This window comes from Callorhinus ursinus, unplaced genomic scaffold (genome assembly GCF_003265705.2).
Source record: "Callorhinus ursinus isolate GAN/ISIS: 27379988/994484 unplaced genomic scaffold, GSC_fseal_2.0 scaffold76, whole genome shotgun sequence".
NCBI classification, from domain to species: domain Eukaryota; kingdom Metazoa; phylum Chordata; class Mammalia; order Carnivora; family Otariidae; genus Callorhinus; species Callorhinus ursinus.
In genome coordinates, this window is record NW_027397138.1 from 1,157,150 (window position 1) to 1,178,566 (window position 21,417).

At 43.6% G+C, this 21,417-nt stretch overlaps 1 protein-coding gene and 1 long non-coding RNA gene across 8 annotated transcripts in view; one reads left to right on the top strand and one right to left on the bottom strand.

Moving 5' to 3' along the window:
- Positions 1-1,282: 1,282 nt before the first annotated feature.
- On the bottom strand, positions 1,283-19,539 carry LOC112840536 (uncharacterized). 6 transcript variants are annotated; one of them, XR_003212495.2, is made up of 6 exons: positions 19,327-19,539; positions 7,104-7,297; positions 6,330-6,378; positions 5,637-5,773; positions 5,365-5,533; positions 1,283-2,159 (listed from the first exon to the last, which is right to left on the bottom strand). It is a non-coding gene; the product is annotated as an uncharacterized lncRNA (long non-coding RNA). The 6 variants fall into 6 exon arrangements; XR_012376585.1 differs by lacking the exon at positions 7,104-7,297 and adding an exon at positions 6,902-7,036 and having other exon boundaries at positions 1,283-5,533; XR_012376584.1 differs by lacking the exon at positions 7,104-7,297 and adding an exon at positions 6,902-7,036 and having other exon boundaries at positions 1,283-5,533; positions 5,637-5,847.
- SESN3 (sestrin 3) overlaps positions 19,045-21,417 on the top strand; it is a 76,995-nt gene continuing 74,622 nt past the window's right edge. Inside the window, exon 1 of one of the 2 annotated variants that reach the window (XM_073887146.1) lies at positions 19,045-19,111. Coding sequence is in view for 1 of the 2 variants with exons in the window: in XM_025893391.2 (XP_025749176.1) it covers positions 20,669-20,746 (78 nt within the window). In the remaining variant the exon portion in view is untranslated. Of the gene's footprint in view, positions 19,112-20,386; positions 20,747-21,417 lie in introns of those variants that run through there. The other variant, XM_025893391.2, reaches the window with a different exon arrangement.

The following is a 21,417-nucleotide window of genomic DNA, read 5'->3' on the forward strand; positions in this document are numbered from 1 at the left end:
CTCTCATGGAGAATCGGCCACTCCTTCATTTGGGTTCTGCTGCAGCAACTTGTGCTAAACTAGCTTGTTTAGGGTGCCTGGGTGGCTCAGTTGGTTAAGCGACTGCCTTCGGCTCAGGTCATGATCCTGGAGTCCCGGGATCAAGTCCCGCATCGGGCTCCCTGCTCGGCAGGGAGTCTGCTTCTCTCTCTGACCCTCCCCCCTCTCGTGTGCTCTCTCTCATTCTCTCTCTCTCAAATAAATAAATAAAATCTTAAAAAAAAAATAAATAAAAAATAAACTAGCTTGTTTACAGAGCAGCCTTCTTCCTGCAGTGAGTCCTCTGAGCACAAAACGGCGTCTCACTCACCCTGTAACCTTCATGCCTGGCACCTGGCTGGTACATAAGGCATATATAACATGAATGAATGAGTGTTACCATGCTCTGCTCTAAATGCCATATTTTAAGGGGGCGTTCTTTGACACAGTGGAGTCCTTCTAAGGAAGGATCATCAGCATTGGCCCCAAATCCCCACGAGAAACAGTTCAAAAAATGGTCTAAACATGAAGCTTGGAGAAAAAGATGTGTCTGCACATAGTAGGTACTCAATAAATATTCATGGAGTGAATGAACAAATGAGTCATAAGAGCTCTCTTCAGATGGAACTGTCAAGTAAAAGAGAGATGGCATGCATTCTGAATTATCTGTAGTTCCAGGAGCTCAAACATTATATCAAAGGCAGAGATCTCAGTCCGATAAAATGATGAATTTTCCAACAAGACCAAGATGTACCAAATTTCACTTTTTCTAGGAGCCACCTAAATGATCTCCTTCTTTTACAAATATAAAAACTAAGTGACACGACTTAAGTCTCTGGACCAGTGAGAGTTATTTTTGTGGCAAATGACAGAAAGAAAGTTAAGTTGTGGGTGATTCATTGCCTCGGATGGAGTCATTAGGTGCCCCTCTTTCTCCTCCCAGCCCCGGCCTTCCCCTGTGCTGACTTCAGTGTAAAGATCCTCCTCTCCCCACCCCCACCATAGCTCCCAGCTCACCTCTCCCTCCCTCATTTCAGCCCTCCTCTAACAGAACCATCTGGAACGGTGGCTGAGCGAAGCCCATGGCCCCAGGAAAGTGGTTCTCTGGTGGAACAGAGGATCACATAGCAATGCTGGACCCAGTGCACCTGAGGGAGCGGGGGCAGGGACAGGGCTGAGAATGGAGGAGAGGGCAATTTCCCAGACTAAGACGGGCTAAGGGTTACCCAAAGGAAAAATAAGAGCCGGAGGAGAAAAACCACAGTTAGCCATCACGGCCTAATCCTTGCTCCTACAATAAAACATGTTAACTGCATTCAATATTCCATTTTTTGCACATAATATAAAATTTGGTTGACAACCACTGGTTATTAAAAACTCCCAAGCAGGGGCACCTGGGTGGCTCAGTTGGTTGAGCGACTGTCTTCGGCTCAGGTCATGGTTCCAGGGTCCTGGTATCGAGTCCACATCAGGCTCCCCCTGCTCTGTGGGGAGTCTGTTTCTCCCTCTCCCTCTGCTCCCCCTGCTTGTGCACGCTCTCTCTCTCTCTGTCAAATAAATAAATAAAATCTTAAAAAAAAAAAAAAACTCCCAAGCAATTCAACCTACATTTTACTAACCTGGTAAGAATTCACTAGACCAGTTGCGCATTGACCTTCTTTATTCATTTCTTCAAAAAAAATTTATTGTATTGAGGATATAATGATGAGAAAAAACTGTCCTCATGAAGCTTACGATCTCATAGAGCAGGCAAATAAGTACAAAAACAATTGCAGAGCAGGTGCCAAGTAGTGTGAAGAAATAACCTATTTCCATATGACCGTACCAAGATATAAAAAGATAAGCAAAAGTTTAACCAAGCTTCTTCACGACTAAATATCTGTTTTCTTTGTTAACTTGACCGGCTGCATCTCTGAGTGATGATACAGATTGGCCGAAAAGTTATTTTTTGCTGAAGTAATCTCAATGTTTCCCTGGCCTACCAGAAGAAGAAACACTATCCACCGGCTTGGAGCACTCGGTCGCAAACCTAACAAACACTCACGGACGTCCCATTGTGGACACTGAGGTCACCACCTTCAGAGCACAGAAAACAACAGATTACTTTAGATGAAATGAGCAGCTCCTATCAGTGGCTGGGTCTATAAAGAATAAAAAAGGAGAAAGTGAGGAGAAAAGCAATGTCTTGATTTCCACACCATTTAATTGCTTGTGTCACCCATACTTCCGACTCTGGTCCTGTTTCACTTATTTCTCTCGGGTGGATGTTTTGAACTTCTAGCATGATCCCACAAGGGGTGTGACCTCTCAGATGTCCCCTTTGTTGTGGACATTCTTTATGCCATCTGTAGTGACATGGCATACTACTCATCCTTCCGAATCTGCACATGAGGACGTTTGGGTGAGACTCCTCTCGGGAGGAGAACACCAATGCTCTATGTTACTTGTCTCTCCAGCCTCGATCATGTATTTCAAGTTAGTTAGGTCCCGGATAATGGCAGGGGTAGTTGGGTTACAAAGTTTATCAGGCTTCTATTCTCTGCCTTTCACCTGATTTTTAAAAATTTTCCTGTTGCTTATTGAAATCTTAGCCGCTATTAAGAAGCACACTGTACTTACACTGAGTCAGGAAACATCTAGAAAACTACTCTGGATTATTTCGTTATCCCTCTTACAGGAAGCCCAGATGTGCTACATTCAGGTGACCTAAGAGGCAAGGGGTTCCATTGTAATTGCTGGCCCACAATGTGGGCCCAGCTGGGCTGACATTTTAATTTGTCTCTTTTGTGGCTTCCATTATCCTGGGGACCAAGGTATAAACGTGTCTGGAATCACAATTTGTGGAAAGTTAGTAAAATTTTGGAACAGTGCCAGGACCATTCAGTGCTTGGGATGGATTTCTTGGAGTCTCTCCAACTGTATGGGTTGTCCATTGTGCCATGTGGCCAGACTTGAGTCTAGAGTAGACAATTAAGATGAAATTATGTTTACTGCAGCCCAGTTGCACAATGGAAAAAAACTAAGGTGATCGGTCTGGAGAGGGTCGCTTCTGTGTTTTAGGAGACTTTTGAAGTTTCCACAGAGGAATGCTGCTTGCCTGTGGTGAAGCTTGGGGGTGCTTAGATAGCAGTTACTATATAAATATAAAAGATGATTTAAAACAGAAACGATGGCTGAGGCTGGAAAGGCTCTGGGTTTTGGCAAATGTGCTGTCTACTGAAAACGAAGGTAGCTTGATGCGATAAACAAAAGCATGGCATTCTGGTTCAGCCTGGGTTGGTAACCCAGCTTCACCACTTTTTGGCTGGAAGACTCTGAAAAATTTCGCTGCTTCTCAGAAAAGCAACAGTATCGTGAAGTTAGGGTTAAATTAGGTAATACATACAAAACATTTAGTATAATGACTGACGCTACAAAGTGTTCTGCCAAGCCTTGTAAGTAGACAATTTAAAACGTTATATAAATCCAGTGGCTTATAAGGCTTTTAGGGTCTCAGACCTCCCTGGGAACTTGATGAAAACTATGGGTCCTTGTCCCTCAGGGGGGAAATGCGCATATACAAAATTTTTGTGCACAGTTTTAGGGAATTCAAAGACACGAGGCTGTACAACCATAGACTTTAGGTGAAGATCCTTTGTTCTAGGGCTAGGTCCATTCCAAAGAGAGAAAGAAAGTCCTCAGTTTTATTTATTTTGTATAATTTTTGATCATTTATAATCATAGTTACATAGCTTTTTAGATGAGGAAGGGATTTTTTTTTAAATTTTATTTATTTATTTCAGAGAGAGCAAGAGAGCACGAGCAGGGGGAGCAGCAGGCAGAGGGAGAGGGAGAAGCAGGCTCCCCGCTGAGCGGGGCTCGAACCCAGCACCCTGAGATCATGACCTGAGTTGAAGGCAGATGCTTAACTGAGCCACCCAGGCGCCCCTGAGGAAGGGATTTTAGCTAGTCTAAATCCCCTCCGTCTTTTTTGGAATAACAACATTAAAATCCTAAGAAAATATCTGGTGTTTCAGATAAACAGGGAACTCGATCAATTTCACATTTCTATAATTTAAAAGATAAGTTCTCTTTTTATCACCTACCCTTCATTTTGAGATATTCCTTAAGATGTCTCATATTTCCCCTCTGTTCCTAACCCTGTGCTCTGAGATACATTCCCCTCAGAAGTTCACGTCCATTCAAAGCCCCACGATGAATACAATGACCATTTTCTCTGTGTATTTTAATTAGCATATCAAAACCTACCCTGCTGTACCCATTTGATATTGTGCAATTTGTTGAACTATACTGCTAGAGGATAACTTCATCAGGTAGGAATTTGTATTAACAGAGTTATCAAGCCCCTATAATGGGATAGGCTCCGTTCCTTCCTCCTAGGATACACGAATGAATAGAACCCAGACAGAGACGTGTGCCTCATACAGCTTACATGTATGTAAGGATGAAAATGATCTTTTCTTTCGGACGACTATGACTGGGGTTGAGATTGTATTCGTGGACGGGAACAGAGGTAACCCGCAAGTTTTCAACCAAGCGAACATCACCAAAGCCTCCACTGCCATTCCTCAAGGACACCTGCCTTCATTTGCTTAAACAAGAGTTGGCCACATGGACAGCACTAAGCACGGACTAGCCAAAGTGTGTCCAGGCAAAATCCCACCCATAACTTCCCTCTGACAGGAGCAAGAACTATAGCGCTAAATCAGCCATGTTAGGGAGGTCATCCCTTGGTTTTCCATTGCAAAATGTTTTTAAGCACTTCTACTTTATTTCTAGGATACCTCGGGTGGCTTTTGAGGAGAAGGTGAGCAAGAGAGTGAAGGTCCTGAGGTTTAGCAGTTTGCTGTAGTTCGAGCGGAGCAGGGAATCTGGCTGACAATGTGGAGAAGCAGCAGATTAATTCAAGGGATAGGAGACTGGAGCATGAAAAACTGGAAGGAGCTCGGATAAGTGACAGGGCCAAAGGCAAGAGACATTAAAAGGCTTCAAAATCCTGTGCTCTTGTTCAGTCTGCTTCGCAGTGACGACACAGACCCAGTGTCACTAACATGTTGCTGGGATCCACAGGCTCTGAGCAACTCACCTGACCTCACTCGGAATAGGGGTAGGATGATGTTGCTGCAGCCCCGAGGACAAAGGACAAAGACAACGGAGTTGAGGTGGTGCTGGCAGGTTGGGGCTAGAGCCTCCAGTCACCTCAGTTTCTTTCCTGTCTAGGGGAAGAGACTGCGGGGCTCCATTCTGAAGCTACTCTGGTTGGCCAGGGTTACAGAAACTATGGTGCCGACACACCCACGCATCTGCCTTCCCTTCTTTGCTTTTGTGACCTAGAAAAAATCTTACCCATTTTGGTTACCCTCCACATCCGGAACTTTATCCTTGTCTGGTTAAGTATACTCCCTAGTTCTTGGGAAAAGGGGAGACACTCTTCTTGGTGTTATCGGGAGGATCCAACTCAGACTTTGCTCCAGCCCTTTCTTACCTGAGATGTCACCGTGCGGTGGGCTAAGACCTATAGTGGAAAAGCAAAACTTACGTTCACGACATCTGAAGAAGGTGAAATCAACCTAAATGAGTGGCATCATTTGCTTAAGAGAACAAAAGCATTTACTTACGACTGGGTAATGCAGTGACCTTTCTTATGTGCGCCCATAATTTGCAAGCCACAATATTTTTGGCAGATGACTTGCTTATCTCCTCTCCCAGTGAACGCTTTGACAGACAACAGTGTAAATATCCAGCAGCCTGGGTCCTTGGTTTTGTAAACAACGAGGAAAGAAATAAGGCATTTTGCCTGATGACCAAGGCAAACTCACAAATAGGCTTCTATAAACAGAGGGCAATTGTAAAAGGCAAAGATGACAGAACCGATGGCTTGATCCATGCTTTATATATCTTGCCCATTACACCACCCGGAGGACCCTCTCAGCCCGAACCCATATTAAAAAAAAAAAAAAAAACAGCTCTATTAATACAATTGGGCTCTTGCTTGAGTCATACAGAATATATCAGGCATATTATCTTTCATGATTTTGTTCATGACACAAAAGGTGGTTGCCTCCCACAGACTGAAACTGGAGTTCCTCAGCTGTGGGCTAGTAGGCAAAACACTTCAAATATTTCGAGGCACTTTATCTCAGAATTCCAGCTCTCCAACGGAAATCATATAAGCTGGCCAACTGCAGTTCTTCAGTTAAAACCTTAAATAATAATGATGACTGGTATCTCTAGCTTAGAAAAAAGAATTTATTCAGCACAAGATACATAAAGGTATATATACTCATACATGCATGTGTGCACACGCTCACCTATAAACACGTACAAGCCCAAGTTCCAAAGAAGATCATCTTTCTTCACCTAGAGAGAGGTTAGAATGAAGAATGCATTGTTGTCATCTCATTTCTGCAAGTACTTAGGTTCTTCATTAGTCGACGTTATCTCTGACAGAGAGTCCTCTATCTTGGAATGTGATTGGATAGGCTAATGGAAAACGAAAACGTTCTTTGCAAACACAAGTGCAATAAAGATGCTTAATGATAAACCTTGCATGTTATCAAGTACTCGGGGCCCTTTTAAATCAAAACAAGCAATGGTAAAGGGTATCAGGGAACCCAGAACATTAAAATTCAAGTAAATTTCAATTCCTCTTGGAAAACAGCATGATTGTTGTATGAAACCTTTTTTAAAAATAATGATAGCTAACATTTGTTGAGTGCTCAGAACCAGACGATGCATTGTTCTATGCACTTTACATATATTTTTTCACTTACTCCTCAAAAAACCCTATAAGTTTAAGTACTAAACAATGAAATTTGAAGAATTTTTTAACAGTAACTAGATTACACAATACTGTGATAGAACAAAAAGTTTGCAGTTTCACCTTTACAGAGCTCTTAGACAATATATTCCAGGTCACAGCTAAAGTTATCCTTGTATAATAGGTGAATGTTTCCATGTGTTTCCATTCCTCAGCATTCTAGTTCCTGACAGACATGTGCATCTCTGGATGTTCATGCTTTCTCGGAGAAACAGAAAATGCAAAGCGACCAGTCTTGTCTATACAGAAATAACAGGAGAGTTACCCCGTCCACAGCAAGTCCAACACAACCAAAGCCTTCCAGTATTGCCCAGGGAGAAGCACTTTTTCCTTTGGCTCCCCATCCACAGCATTTTCAAAGGTGGGGGGCAAGGTACACCCGCAAAGATGATCCTCATTGATAAGGTGAAGTACCTCCTTCATTTTCTAAGGGCTTAACGTAGCCTTAGAACTGTTTTCCTAGGAGATAAAGGGTCAAGGGTTGCTGAGCGGCAAATGAGCCCAATATAAAGGAGAGAAAGAGAGAAGGGGGAGGAGAAAGGAGAGAGAGAATGAGAAGGAGAGAAACTGATTTTAGGAAGGGAAAGCAGCAGACAAGACATTTGAGGTATAGGAATGAAAACCAAGAAAAGCCCAGATCTATTAAGGCTAGTGATGAAACAGCTTGGTCATTGAGGCACTTGTCCACATCTGGCAAGTCGAAGCAAATTAAAACACTTACACGTGGGAGCACCTGGGTGGCTCAGTCGGTTAAGCGGCTGCCTTCGGCTCAGGTCATGCATGCTCCTGGGGTGCTGGGATCCAGCCCCATGTCAGGCTCTCTGCTCAGCAGGGAGTCTGCTTCTCCCTCTTCCTCTGCCCCTCCCCCTGCTCCTGCTCTCACTCTCTCCCTCTCTCTCTCTCTCAAATAAATAAATAAAATCTTCAGAGAAAAAAAAAACCACACTTACATGTGTTTATATTTCCAAAACAAAATGACCTCCTAGTATATGCCTTAATGCCCCATAAAGACCACCACAGTGATCTTTAACCTGCAAATTGACACAAAGTCACCTTCATTCACTTTATCTTTTTTCTTAACTACTTCGTTCTTGGAAACTTTTAAGGAAATTGAACTTTTTCTAGAGGCTTAACATAGCCTCAGAACTATTTACTTAGGGGATAAAGGGTCAAGGGTTGCTGAGCTGCAAATGAGCCCAATATAAGGGAAAGAAAGAGAGAAGGGGGTCTTTTGAACTTTGATTTCTGTTTCTTTTTACTTTTTAAAAATTCTTTTTGGTTCAGAAATCCTAGACCATCATTAAACTGGGCAAGCAGGCATTAAGTCTGAATGAAGGATAGAGTGGGAAGGGAGAATGCTTTTTGCCTCTCTTCATATAGACGACTTAGAATCTTTTGGGCATTAAACCCAATTTGGGTAATAGATGACTGATCCCCACTCTCCAACTAAGAATGCAAAAAGTTTCTAAAAAGTTTGAGGTTTATGCAGAGCAGACTTTCTTAATGAAATGTGGGCTGTAAGAATTTTTTATGTGCAAAAACTGAAATGGGGTTTTCTCGGCCAGCGAGTTCTACTTCTTTCTTTGGGAATGTCTGACTTTCACATCCATTTACTAATGAGAACTAAAAGTAATACTTCATATTTGTAAGTGCTTGACATGAAAATGAAGGAAGACTGCTTCAGTCAGTCTTGTTTGGTTGAAAGAAACAGAGGTGCAGTCAAGTTACTTCACAGAGGTGGCAGTGGGAGGACATGAGATGGGGGAAGGGAATTGTTACAAGGACACCCAGCAAGGACTGGACCGGAAACCCACCAGGACTGGAGGCATCTCTAAGTACTCGTGTCTTACTGCCTTCACTTTCCTTCTGTGTGTTACTCCGGCTTCCTCAACCTTCACTCTCTATCTGTTCTGATCTTTAAAGTTTGAGCCTGCATATGGTTCACGGCATCCTCCCACAATCTGACTGGGCTGCCAACTGGCTGAGTGTCTGAGCTTCCCATTGCCAAATCTCCAAGAGAGGCATCTGATTGGCCCCACTTATCATTTTAAGCTAGTCTATACAGATGGCTGGCCGGGTTACAGAACGGCTGCCTTCACATCAAGTGTCTACCCTTTGGTCCACTCATTTGAGACAAGGGACAAACACGTAGCAAGGAGCATGACTATTTAGAAGGAGGCCCCCAGCAGAAAGATTTCCTCGGAGGAGGATTTGGATGGGGCAGGTGGAGATAAAGGTCCCAGTTGGCCAGCAGATTATGTGGAAACCAGTGTATTCATCTTCCTTCTGAGAGGAGCTCATCCCAACCGATCACGACATACCTGAACTATTTGTGACCCGGCGCATAAGAGTGACAGCACCACCTTCTTTCCTCTCCCCGTTCCCTCAACTTTATCACCTTCATCGCCACTCCATCTACCACTATCTCCACAACTGACCAAGTGCCTTAGGAATCTTCAGACCTCTGTATCAAAACACGAGGAAATTCAACGTAGAGTGCCAGCAACAGTATTTTTCATATTCCAGGACCACTCAGTCGTTTTATTTTAGAGTACTATGCCAGTAGGCAATAAAATATTAGAATAGAGAGAATAGATACGACTCTGCCTACTCCAGTGGCATTTATATTAATAGGAATCCAATTAATACAGGTGCCCAAACTATATTTGGTGAGTGTTGGGAGATCTAAGTCAGCCGACTTCTCACCGTTTGGTTAACCTAATACAGAGAATTAGTTCAAAGAATATTTACAATAGGGACGCCTGGGTAGTTCAGTCAGTTAAGCTTCTGCCTTCGGCTCGGGTCAGGATCCTGGGGTCCTGGAATCGAGTCCTGCATAGGGCTCCTGGCTCAGTGGGGAGCCTGTTTCTCCCTCTGCTTGCTGCTCCCCCTGCTTGTGCTCTCTCTCTCTCTGACAAATAAATAAAATCTTTTAAAAAGAGAGAATATTTACGATAATGACTGATTGTATAATGCCAAGGCAGGGTTGCAAAAGACTATAAACCCTGGCATCAAGCAAATATGGATTTTTCAAATCACAGCTGTCTTATAATAACTGTGGGACTTTGGCAAAACTGCTAGCCCCCACAAATTATTTGTAAAGTAGATATAATAATAACCACTTCATAAGGGTTTTGTATATAGTTAGGCAAGATAATGTTTATAATATTATTTTAAAAAATAAATATTTGGACAAGATAATTTAGGCATAAGTTATTGCAAAATGACTGGCACAGAGTAAGCACTCAATATGTGGTAGTAATGGTTTCCATTACTATTACTATTTTGATTATAATATCATTACCATGGGTGTTACGGGGATTGCAGAATAAAGATGAGCGATATGAGGATTATCTTCAAACACTGTACAGTCTTAAGAGAGATGATATAGACGTACATATTAGAAGTGGGGCATACGTAGAATTTGCACATACACAAGTGGAACTCAGCGTAATTGTGGACTAAGTGGGAAACGTTACGTGTGAAATAATGTTTAGTGATAGTCTTTAATCAGGAAAAGGAGGTTCAAACTCTGGTGAATTTTTAATGGGGATCATGCCTCTTCGAAAAGAAAGGAGGGATTGCTCCCGGTGTAAAAGTTTATCTGTTGTAATGTAAAAAGTCAGGATGCCTAGGATTTTCATAACTGGAACATGAACTCTATGGCAAGCATCGAATTGCAAATGGAAAGGACCTACTGGATGGAATACATGGAAGTCACTGTCAGAAACTAGGAGACAGCCCACTGTTTGGGTGTACATTTCACTTCCTCCGGGAAGCCTAAACCAGGCTAGAGTTCCCTGCTGTATGTTCTCTTCCTGTGTTTTCCCTACTAAAATACTCACTACATACTGGCATTACTTGTAAAGTCAATCTTCTGTGCTCGGTGGTAAGTTCTGTAAGACCCTGATGCACTATTCATCACTTTATTTGTGCAACTAGCCAAGTTCCTGGTACATGGTAGGTACACCACAAACATATGCTGAGTGAATGAATGCATGAATGCAAGAATGAATCAAGTAACGAACATGGAATTCAGAGGTGATTTGATCATATACTGTTCTGCATTGTTCTCTAATATTTATAAGGGTTAGTCCTGACTTCCTGTTGACATTATAAATTGCACTGAGACACGGCAAGAATTCTGCATCTTATGTCTCTACAACTACGAGACATCCAATTACAGGCATAAATCCTCAAAGAGCCTTTCTGAGCTCTTTACTAATAATTCTTTTTACCCCCTACTCCCCATATTCTATCTTCTATTTTCTATACCAATGCAGAGATTATACCTCAGTCTCACTATTAGATTATAAACAGGTCTTTGTTATTTTTATCACCAGGACTTACAACTTGGTAAAGGTCCCATGAATAAACGAGTGAATAAGGGAATATTTGGACAGCATATATTCCAAAGCATACCATCAAACCTTGCAGCCTTCTAGAACCTCACAAATTGCTGTTGTGATTCCAAGCTTACCGTTCATGTAGAAATATATCATCTCAAGCCAACATTTTATCTTTGAAATTGCTGTCTTTGTTGTTACCATTCACACAAATGTTGGAAGTTTTTTCTTGCTAACAAGGCAAATTTTACCTTTGCATGAAAATATTTTTTAAGATTTATTTATTTATTTGAGAGAGAAAGAGTGTGTGTGCATGCGCGTGAGCACAAGGGGGAGGAAGGGGCAGAGGGAGAGAGAGAGAGAGAATCTCCAGCAGACTCCCGACTGAGCGCAAAGCCCAATGTGGGGCTTGATCCCAGGACCCTGAGATCATGACCTGAGCCGAAACCAAGAGTTGGACGCTTAACCGACTGAGCCACCCAGGTGTCCCTGCATGAGAATATTTTTACAATTTTAGGATAACTTGAGAACTTTTGTTGATAAAAATAACATGCTCACTTGCTCTCTAGTTAACAAACCCTAATACGTCCGATCATTTCATCCAAGAAGCTTTTTTGAGCACCTCTTAGGTTCCAAGCACTTGAATTACTCAGATGCAAAAGACTCGTCCCTGAAGAAGGTCAAAGTCTTCATGTACCACAGTCACATTCAGAGGGTCTGAAAGTTGAAGTGTAGACTGTTCCTTTCCAAGGGCCCCTTCAGTCTCACCTCTGTCCTGCATGTTGACTCCTGCAAATCCTTCACAATAGACTACTACTGTATTGAAGGCTTCTGAGTCTGCAAATTATAATTCTTCTGTACTCCCATTAATTAGATCCTGCTCTCAAACCTCCTTACTGTCATGTGGATTTTTTCTATTTTATCCATCCACTTTCCTTTTTAACGCCTAGACAGCATATTTCACAACAATCTTTCTTTAAAATATATAAAATATCTCTCTGTCTGAGTTTCCTCATCTCTAAAAGAAGGATATTGAGAATTTGGGACAATGAATTTGGAATACCAAGGAGACGAACAGGCTAACAAGGAGAAATAATCCCTGAGCGAACAAAGGAAAACCAACACAACTCTGACAATTTTGAGAAGAGAACTGATTTTACTTTCTCCCTGACTATTTGAAGAAATGCTTCTACTTCTCCTATATCCTGCTTATACTAGATTCTCATGGAAATACTAAGACAAAACAGATCCACAGAATTTTAGAGCTTGAAAAGGTCTTCACAATTCTCTACTCCAACGTGGATTATCCACAAATATAATGAATTTTAAACCTTAGGGTCCATTGCTAGCATTGGCCCCTTCCAAGGCCCTGGGAGAGGGCCAAGCAATGTGTTCACATGGTCATATTTTTAATTAAATATCAAAAGTAAGCTATTTTAACCATTATTGGTAAAGACCACAGTTCCTGCAGCCCAACATACCACCTTCAAACTCCCCCTTGTGCTGGAGGAACTGGGAAAGCTGTAGGGTATTTTTGTTGCTCTGGCTAAGGAGCAGCTGAGATGGAGACGCTACTGGCCGGAGTTTACTGGTTATATACACATAAATGTGGATCACAGCCATTTCAGTATGTGGTTGTTCCTTTGAGTTGTTCCACTGTGAGGATGAAGTCTAAATAGTCCACTGTCCATTGGGCCAATTTACTGGCATCTTGTCACAAGATGTAGGGTTACAGGCTGTTTCACGATGCATATATATCTTAGGGCACTCAGCACTGGAAATGTATGGTAAGGAAAAGAAAAAATTATCTTTCTATTCTCTTTGGAGAAGATAATATTGCAGGGGCACCTGGGTGGCTCAGTCGGTTAAGCATCTGCATTCAGCTCAGCTCAGATCCCGGAGTCCCGGGATCGAGCCCCGCATCGAGCCCCCTGCTCAGCGGGAAGCCTGCTTCTCCCTCCCCCACTCCTCCTGCTTGTGTTCCCTCTCTCGCTGTCTCTATCTCTGTGTCAAATAAATAAATAAAATCTTTTTTTAAAAAAAAGATAATATTGCAAAAATCATTGTCATATGAAGAGGGAATCAGCCCCCCAAATGTAGGAAAAACGTAATAAAGGGTTGTATCAGATAGTTAATTAATAAACATTTATTTGAATTTTGTGATGTTTATGGTATTTTCACCCTTTTAAAATTTGTTGTGATTTTGTTACTTATTTTAAGTATTCACTTTCATAACTAATCTTGAATCTATAATTTTATATTCTTTTCTTTAAAAAAATTATATAAGCTTTAGTCTCCCTAAAACCTGGATTTGGCCCTGGCCCTACTTAATCACCTCTCCACATTTAACAGGTGAGGCCCAACCATATCACATAGTTCATAGCCATACTGAACTAAACCCTAGGTCTTCCGACTTTCTGTCCATTGCTATTTTAACCCACGTTATCTTACTTTTGAGAAGTACCCCAACGATCAAAGATCTCCACTTTAAAAAAAAAAAAAAAAGGAGGGCGCCTGGGTGGCTCAGTTGGTTAAGTGACTGCTTGCGGCTCAGGTCATGATCCTGGAGTCCCGGGATCAAGTCCCGCATTGGGCTCCCTGCTCGGTGGGGAGTCTGCTTCTCCCTCTGACCCTCCTCCCTCTCGTGCTCTCTGTCTCTCATTCTCTCTCTCTCAAATAAATAAATAAAATCTTTAAAAAATAAAGAGCAAATAAAAAAAATCCCCTGACCACAACATGTAATAATAATAATAAACATTTATATAGCATTTCTTATATGTTAGGCATTGTTTGAAAGTGTTTTACATAGAGCTCATTTAATCCTCAAAACAACTCTGTGACTAAGCTAATATTAATATCCTCATTTTCAGAACAAAACTTCGTCCATTGATTGGTTAAGTAAGTAGAGCAAGGTCACAGTGTGTTATGCAGAGAGCATAACATCCCCTGTATTGTGAAGCTAGCAGCAAACATTTTCTGTGGCACTTTGTTGTTCTTACAAATGTCCTAGGCACTTTGTTGAACACTCTAGTGCATTATCTCATTCAATCTTTACGATCACCTTGTAAGATACACAGCATTATGACTCCATCTTAGAGACGAGAAACAGAAGTGTAGAGAAATTAAACGACTTGCCCAAGGTCATGTGTCTCATAAGGGCAAAGTCAGTACTCAAATCCAAGCCTGACTCTAGGGCCAGGGCTTTTAGTCTCTCCATGATCATGCCCATCAAAGAAAACACCCTCAGTGTCCTTCTACTATTGCCACACTCCCTGGGCGCACTTTCTCCTAAAATTACAATTAGAATGGGTATGTGGGCAGAATTAGATAAAAGACTGGGGTTAGGGGCGCCTGGGTGACTCAGTTGTTAAGTGTCTGTCTTCGGCTCAGGTCATGGTCCCAGGGTCCTGGGATCGAGCCCCGCATCAGCCTCTCTGCTCGGCAGGGAGCCTGCTTCTTCCTCTTCCTCTGCCTCTCGCCCTGCTTGTGAACTCTCTCTCTCTCTCTGTCAAGTAAATAAATAAAATCTTAAAAAAAACAAAGACTGGGGTTAGCAGCATAAAGGACATAGTAACCCCCTTAGATATCCGTCCTCCACCTTGTGGGATGCACACACGCACACACACATATATACACGCATATATACATATAATCCCATTGTACACACACACACATTTGGATCTTAGTGGAATAATTGTTCTTTGGAAAATGAGCTTTGGTAAGAATTTTCTTGGTGGAGATGTGGGTGGGTGGGTGGGTGGGTGGATGTGTGAGGGCATGTACCTATATATCATGATATACCTTGCATCTGCTTCCTGTCCTCAACTTTTGCTGTCCCTTAAGAGATGGCAAATTTATTTTTGATTCATATTCTGTGATAAAGTTAAGAATGGCAATCAGCAGATCAGTGATTGAGAAGCTGAAGAAAGTTTATAGAGGTGGCAAATCCCTACAAACGGCAAGAAGATAACATAAATATAATGGCAAAATGTAACCGCCAGGGAGTGACAGAGACCTGGGTAGAGTAGAGAGTACTTGTCCAAACCCGAATAGCAGGTACTGGGCTCCAGCAAAAGGTTGCCATGTGGCAATAGGAGCTTGCTTGGTGTGACCAGATCTGACAATTTTTCAAGAGAAACTGGAAATCTAGATTTGGGGTGTAAAATCTCCTAACTTGCAAAAATTTTAAAGTAATTTAATTTTTTTTTTTTTTTTTTAAGAGCACTGTGCTGGCTCACATTGTGCAGGCCAAACGACAACAAACCCCACATCTGTAGGCCTCTCCCTGGAAGTCTGCTTTGTATGGAGTTAAATGCAGGGAACTCTGAAATGGGAAATTACAAGAAACAACCTACAGAAATTTGGATCTTGGTGGAATATTTGTTCTTTGACAAATGAGCTTTGGTAAGAATTTTCTTGGTGGGGGTGGGTGATTCAGGGTGTGGGATGGAAATGGGCACTAAAACCATAGCCCTTTTGGATCAGATCCTCTTAATTTCTCCTTTGGAGTGGCATTGGTCTTGGGCCTTGGGGGAAAAAAAAATAGCAGGAATCTAATTAACAGCTCAAAGGGAGCAATCAATTTACAATTGTCTGAAGTGCAAATTCCTTTGCGCACAAAACAAATTACAGTATTTGCAAATTTGTAAATAATGCAGCACTTTCTACGATCCAAATGCTTTGGGTGCCCCCGGGGAGAAGGAAAAAGAAGTCTGAGAAGGCAAAATGTTAGAAAATGACCTATTGTCTCAAGAAATGGAATTTAAAAAATATCTTTAGTAATTGATTTTTTTCAATTGAATCCTTATTTAGGAGCTATAAAGGGGCCCAGTTCTTAGGTCAGTACGAGAATATCTAAAGAAGTAAACAATTTCAAGTCCAAAAGTCACAGCATGCTATTAACAGGGTAGCTTCTTTCAAAATTACTAAACAGGAAACGTTGCCCCCAACCTTCCCTACACCCTGAGTTTCTGGCAAAAACTTCCATTTTATAAAGGCAATAGCAAGGCCCAGGCATAATAATCATTATGTTCAATGTCGGAGAAGGAATCGGTGACAGATAAGGACATGAATCCAGCCAATCTGCTCCAAAGCAATGGTTTTGTGAACTGCTCAATTCATAAATATTTATTGGGGCCCTTTTATAAGATGCTATCACTGTTATTCAAGATTCAAAAGACACCCTGGAAGAATGTATGGTGTATTTAGGCAAGTAAGGAGTGAAAACTCATTATTTTTTTTCCAAGACTTTTAAAGCATACTCAACTTCCTGTTGAGCTAGGAATTGAGAATACAAAGTAGGGGTGCCTGGGTGGCTTAGTCGGTTAAGCGTCTGTCTTCAGCTCAGGTCATGATCCTGGGGTCCTGGGATCAGCCCCAGCTGGTTCCCTGCTCTGCTGCTCCCCTCACCCTCAAATAAATAAATAAAATCTTTTTTTAAAAAAAGGATACAAAGCAAATGTAACTTCATCCCTGCCCTCAAGGTGTTCACAATCTAATGGAGAAAACAGGATTTAAGCCAATCATTTCAAGACTGAGATTGTGCTAAAGAAGAGATAAGAGGGTGACACTATAGACACTTGGACAAGTGCTTGACTCCACCAGGAGATCTTTCAACAGATGAAAATCACCAGGCGGAAGGGCGAGGAAAGCATTAGAAGTGGAGGTAAATGGACTATTTATGGGCCTGAAGCCGGAGAATGACAGTTCAGATGTGTGCTTTCCAAATGATTCTCTCCCCTGTGTTCTCATTCACTGTGGGATGAGTACAAATTGGTTAAAACTTTCCACAAAATATTTTAGCAAATTGTAACAAGAGCCTTAAAACATATTCACATCCTTTCAGTTTGAAATTCCTTATCTAGGAATCAGAGGGGCTGCCAGAAACTTATGTATGAGGAAGCTTATCATGGTTATTTATAACCATGAAGAACTGGAAACAGCCTCCATGTTCAATAATGGGGTAATGGCTAAAGAAGTTATGGAACATCCAAGCCATATGATTTTAGACATTATGTGGGACAAAAAAAAAATCACATTTTAAGAGAATATTTCAAAACAAGCAAAAATTATTTCTGAAAACAATGTCAAACAGTTAATAAAGTATCATCCTAATTCGTAATAAGAAAGTTAAAAAGTACTTCTCAATGTTGGTTGTAATTTTCACCCATATCTTACTTTTCTGAAAGTCTTTCTTATTTTATATATACCTGACAACAAAAGGGAGGGAGTTTCTCCTTGTCCTGTGTGAAATCAAAAGAACTGCATTTTGTTTTCTTCCCTCTTAAGAATGTGATCCAGGATTCACAAGTCACTCTCTTAAGTCACATTCTCTTTATGACATCCAGGCTGTTTAGAAAAGGAAGGGAGACTAGGTAAGGAATGGAAGAGAAAGGAAGAATCCAGAAGTTGAACACTGACATGAGCACAGAGAAGAAGGATGATGGGAGTGGGGGTTGTGAGGACCTGAAGAAAGGGTGGAGGTTGTGTGCTGAGAATGAGTTACCAGACTGAAGATTTTAGGGGTGAACATAGACACATATAAAAGTGTTCAACATAAGAAATGTCACAGTGCAGCACAATGTTAAATGTCAAATAAATGGTCCTCTGGATAATTACTGTTACAAAAGTTTGGAGGAGTTTGGTGGAGAGATCCATCCTTCGGTCACGTACACATATCAATGAAGCTATTCCTCTAAAACCTCCCTTTAGCAATCTTTGTAAGAGCGGGTAGTGGTGTAGATTACACTCTCTTGGCCATCCCTTCTAGGGAATTTAGTTACTGAAGAGCTTAAAGAACGTCACTGTGAAAGGATTTTAACTACGAAGTAAGAGGAAAGGTTATACGAAGAATATGATAGAAAACAATTTGAATCTAAAATACTATTTGAGAAAATTCAATCTCTGCACAAAAATTCACTTCATCCTTCAATATCTCATATCCTTTAAAATGTATTCACATAAAATCTGCTTTACAAGAGAGAACCAGCCAGGAATATAGCCCAAGAAATTTACCACTAAATGGGGACACATATGTGTTTCAGTTCTTAGGAAAACTGTGCCTTGCTAACTTTCTCCCTGGATTTCTTGGTTCTCTGCATTGAAAAGCAGGTGGTGATTTCTCTCCTTACCTAATTTTCTTGCTTTTACAGTTTCCAACTGATTGTTAAGCACCTTCCCCATACCACTGCTATTCTAGGTTACATATGTCTACAACAGCATCAAGTGACCTTTAGCTATCACTAGTTAAATGGATCAACACGTTTACCCAACCACATAACTCAGACCCTTCAGGGGTTTTCCAGTCAATTTTAATCTATTTAAACCTGACACTGGCAGATTTCCACTTCCTTTGTTCCTTGTGTAGACTTGGTGTATGTGTGTTGGTCTCTAAAAGGGACAGAGGAGGCAGTTGTTGAAAAATGAGATTGACAGTTTTAACCACACAATTTGGTCTAACAGCTTTGATATGCTAAACTTGCTAGCACCTCCAAGTGTACCTTTCTGATTTTGCATTACAACACCACACTGAATCCCTAAGGAAACGAGGGTTTTTTGTTTGTGTGTGTGTGTGTGTGTGTGTGTGTGTGTGTGTGCGCGCGCGTGTGTGTGTTTTAATTAAAAAGAAAAGAAAGAAATGCAAACCAGTGAAACCGTTCTTTTACATCATCTCCAGATTGATTCTGCGAACTGCAGGCCTGCACAAATCCCGGTCCACTAGAGACCTTTAAAAAAAGGAGAAGCTGAGAATACAGATCGTGTTCTAAAGAGCGAAAACAGGTGATGTCATAACGCACAGTCCTGTGTGGTCACAGCCAAGGCCGGGTGGGGAGCTGGGGCTCCAGTGAGCACGCAGCTCCGCGCCAGTGGGCGAAGCAAGTTGTCTCCGGGGCCAGGAGGACACCGGTGGGGACCCGGCACCAATCAGGTTCTCGCTCGGCGCCTGCCTTTGTTCTCACTGGGGACCAGGTTTCCGGGCGTCTCGCGTCGGGAACCCGCATTGGACCCGCACGCGCGTTGCTGGCCTCCTCGAGAGACCTGGCTCCCCCTTTCGCCTGTCCCCCCACACTCTGCCAGCCAGAGCTTTCCCCAGTTACATGTGCCCTCTCTCCCTAGAGCGTGGACGCCAAAATCCTGACTCACCATTTTTAGCTTTGGAAGAGGCAAGTCCTGCCCAATAGTTTACAGACGATTTGTTTTCTGAACCTTCCTTCCCGAGCAAAGCTCTATGTTCTCCATGTTTCTGATGAACTGTCTCAGAAAAGGACCGTTGGGTGGGAGGATAAACCTGTCTCTTTGGCCCTTTCGTGCTGGACAAATAAAGGAACTTTCATTGCTGAAAGGACTGCGAGAAGGTGCTTCAGATGGAGGAGGAAACCGCTAAACCAGAGGTTTTGTGTCCCCCCCCCCGCCAACTCGATTAAGGGTGTAAATATATCTCAAACGCCTACCCCCCCACCCCCGCCCAAGCCTCAGGTAATTGGTCTTTTGCAAAACAAGGCTCAAGATAAACGATGCATAAAGTTCTTTGAGATCCCTGGTTGCCAAGTACTACGTGACTGCAGTCTTCTTTACAGCTAAGCTAAGATTCTGGCTGAGAGAAAGCCTAATCACTGCCCTGAGTGTGTGAACGTTTTAGCTGCCGCCCCTCTCCCGTCCCCAACCTTTCTCAAGAAAGCAGGAAATATTTAGCTCAGTTTTAGACCCTCTAGCGAGGCTCTAGCTCCCAGTTTTTTTATCTCACTCTCTTAACCATTTTTGCAGGGACCTAGAGAAGGGGGCGTGGCTTGTCTTCGGGGAGGGGCTGGGCTTCCAGGGATAATTTGCATACGACACACCCTCTCCCTCCTATTGGTGGAGCAGCACAAACTGTATTCCCTTCCACCCCACACTACCTAATTAACCCGCCATCTCTCTTCAGTTCCGAGCCTCGGAGATAAACTTAACTTGCCCGGAGATTCAAGGCGTCCTCGGCCTCTGTGATTGGCCGGCGCAGCTCCCAACAGGGCTCTGGTTGCTCATTGGCTGCGGGCTAGCGGCCCAGGGGCGTGGCCGGGGCTGTCCGAATGGCGGGAGGGGGCGGTACCGGAGCGTGGAGGTGGTGAAGGTGGCGGGGAGGCGGGGGCGGGGCCGCACTGAGGCGCTGCGGCGGCGGCGGAGGCGGCGGCAGCGGTGGCGGCTGCTCGTCCTAGCCTGGCGGGGGCGGGGGTCTGGAGGATGGGGGCGGGAGGAACAACGGGCCGGTGAGGAGCAGCCGCCGCCGTCTCCGCCGGCGCTTCGGCAGCCGCCGCGGTGCTCGCCTGGGGCACCGCCGCTCGCTCTCCGGGCCATCGCCTCCCATCCCTACATCCCGCCCGGGGGAGGCTGAGGCTGAAGCGCGGCCGGCGGCAGGGGGACGGTCCGACCCCGCAGCGGCGCGGGCGGCCGCAGTGATACCCGGCCTCGGCCCCACCGTCCGTCTTCGCCCTCGGCGTCCGCAGCCACGATGAACCGGGGCGGCAGCAGCCCGTCGGCCGCCGCCAACTACCTGCTCTGTACCAACTGCCGGAAAGTGCTGCGGAAGGTACGGGCTCGGCCTGGGGTCCAGCCCGAGAGGGCGCTTCCTGCTGGCGGGGCTCGGGCTGCTCGGCCCCGGGGCGCACTGTTGGGGCGAGGCTCAGAGGGATCCCGGGGCACCTTCCCCACGCCGAGACCGAAGGAAGGGGGCGTGGGTTGAGGGTGGAGGTTTGCACTGCTGCTTTTTATCTCCGCCGGGACAGATGCTAGTCCCGAGGGGTTGGGGATTTTTTTTTTTTCCGATTTTCTTTTTGCTGCCAGTAGTCTGTTTTTCGGATCACCTCCCTGCCTTGCCACCTCCGGCCTGCTCCGCGGGCGGAAGGAGGGAGCGACCGGCTCGATCCTCCTCCCGGTGCCGTGGATGGAGGTCGGTGCGAAATCTGAACAGCCTGGTCTGGTCTTCAGGAACCTGGCTCCCTCTTTGCTGTGTGGCCAACTCTTGGCGGGGGTTGTTTTTGTTTATTCGGTCGCTTCTGCCTTCTTTGCGCGCTCTCGCTTAACACCCCTTTTTACATTCTTTTGACGGCAGTCTTGTGTCTATAGTTCAGTCTTGAAAGGAACTGGGAAAGCAGCTTGAACTTTATGCCCATGGGAAATGCTATTCGACCTTACAGTTCCTCTGGGGTTGGGGGAGGAGGAGACGGAGGTGGACGTGGGTTATCACTCCTCAGCACCCCC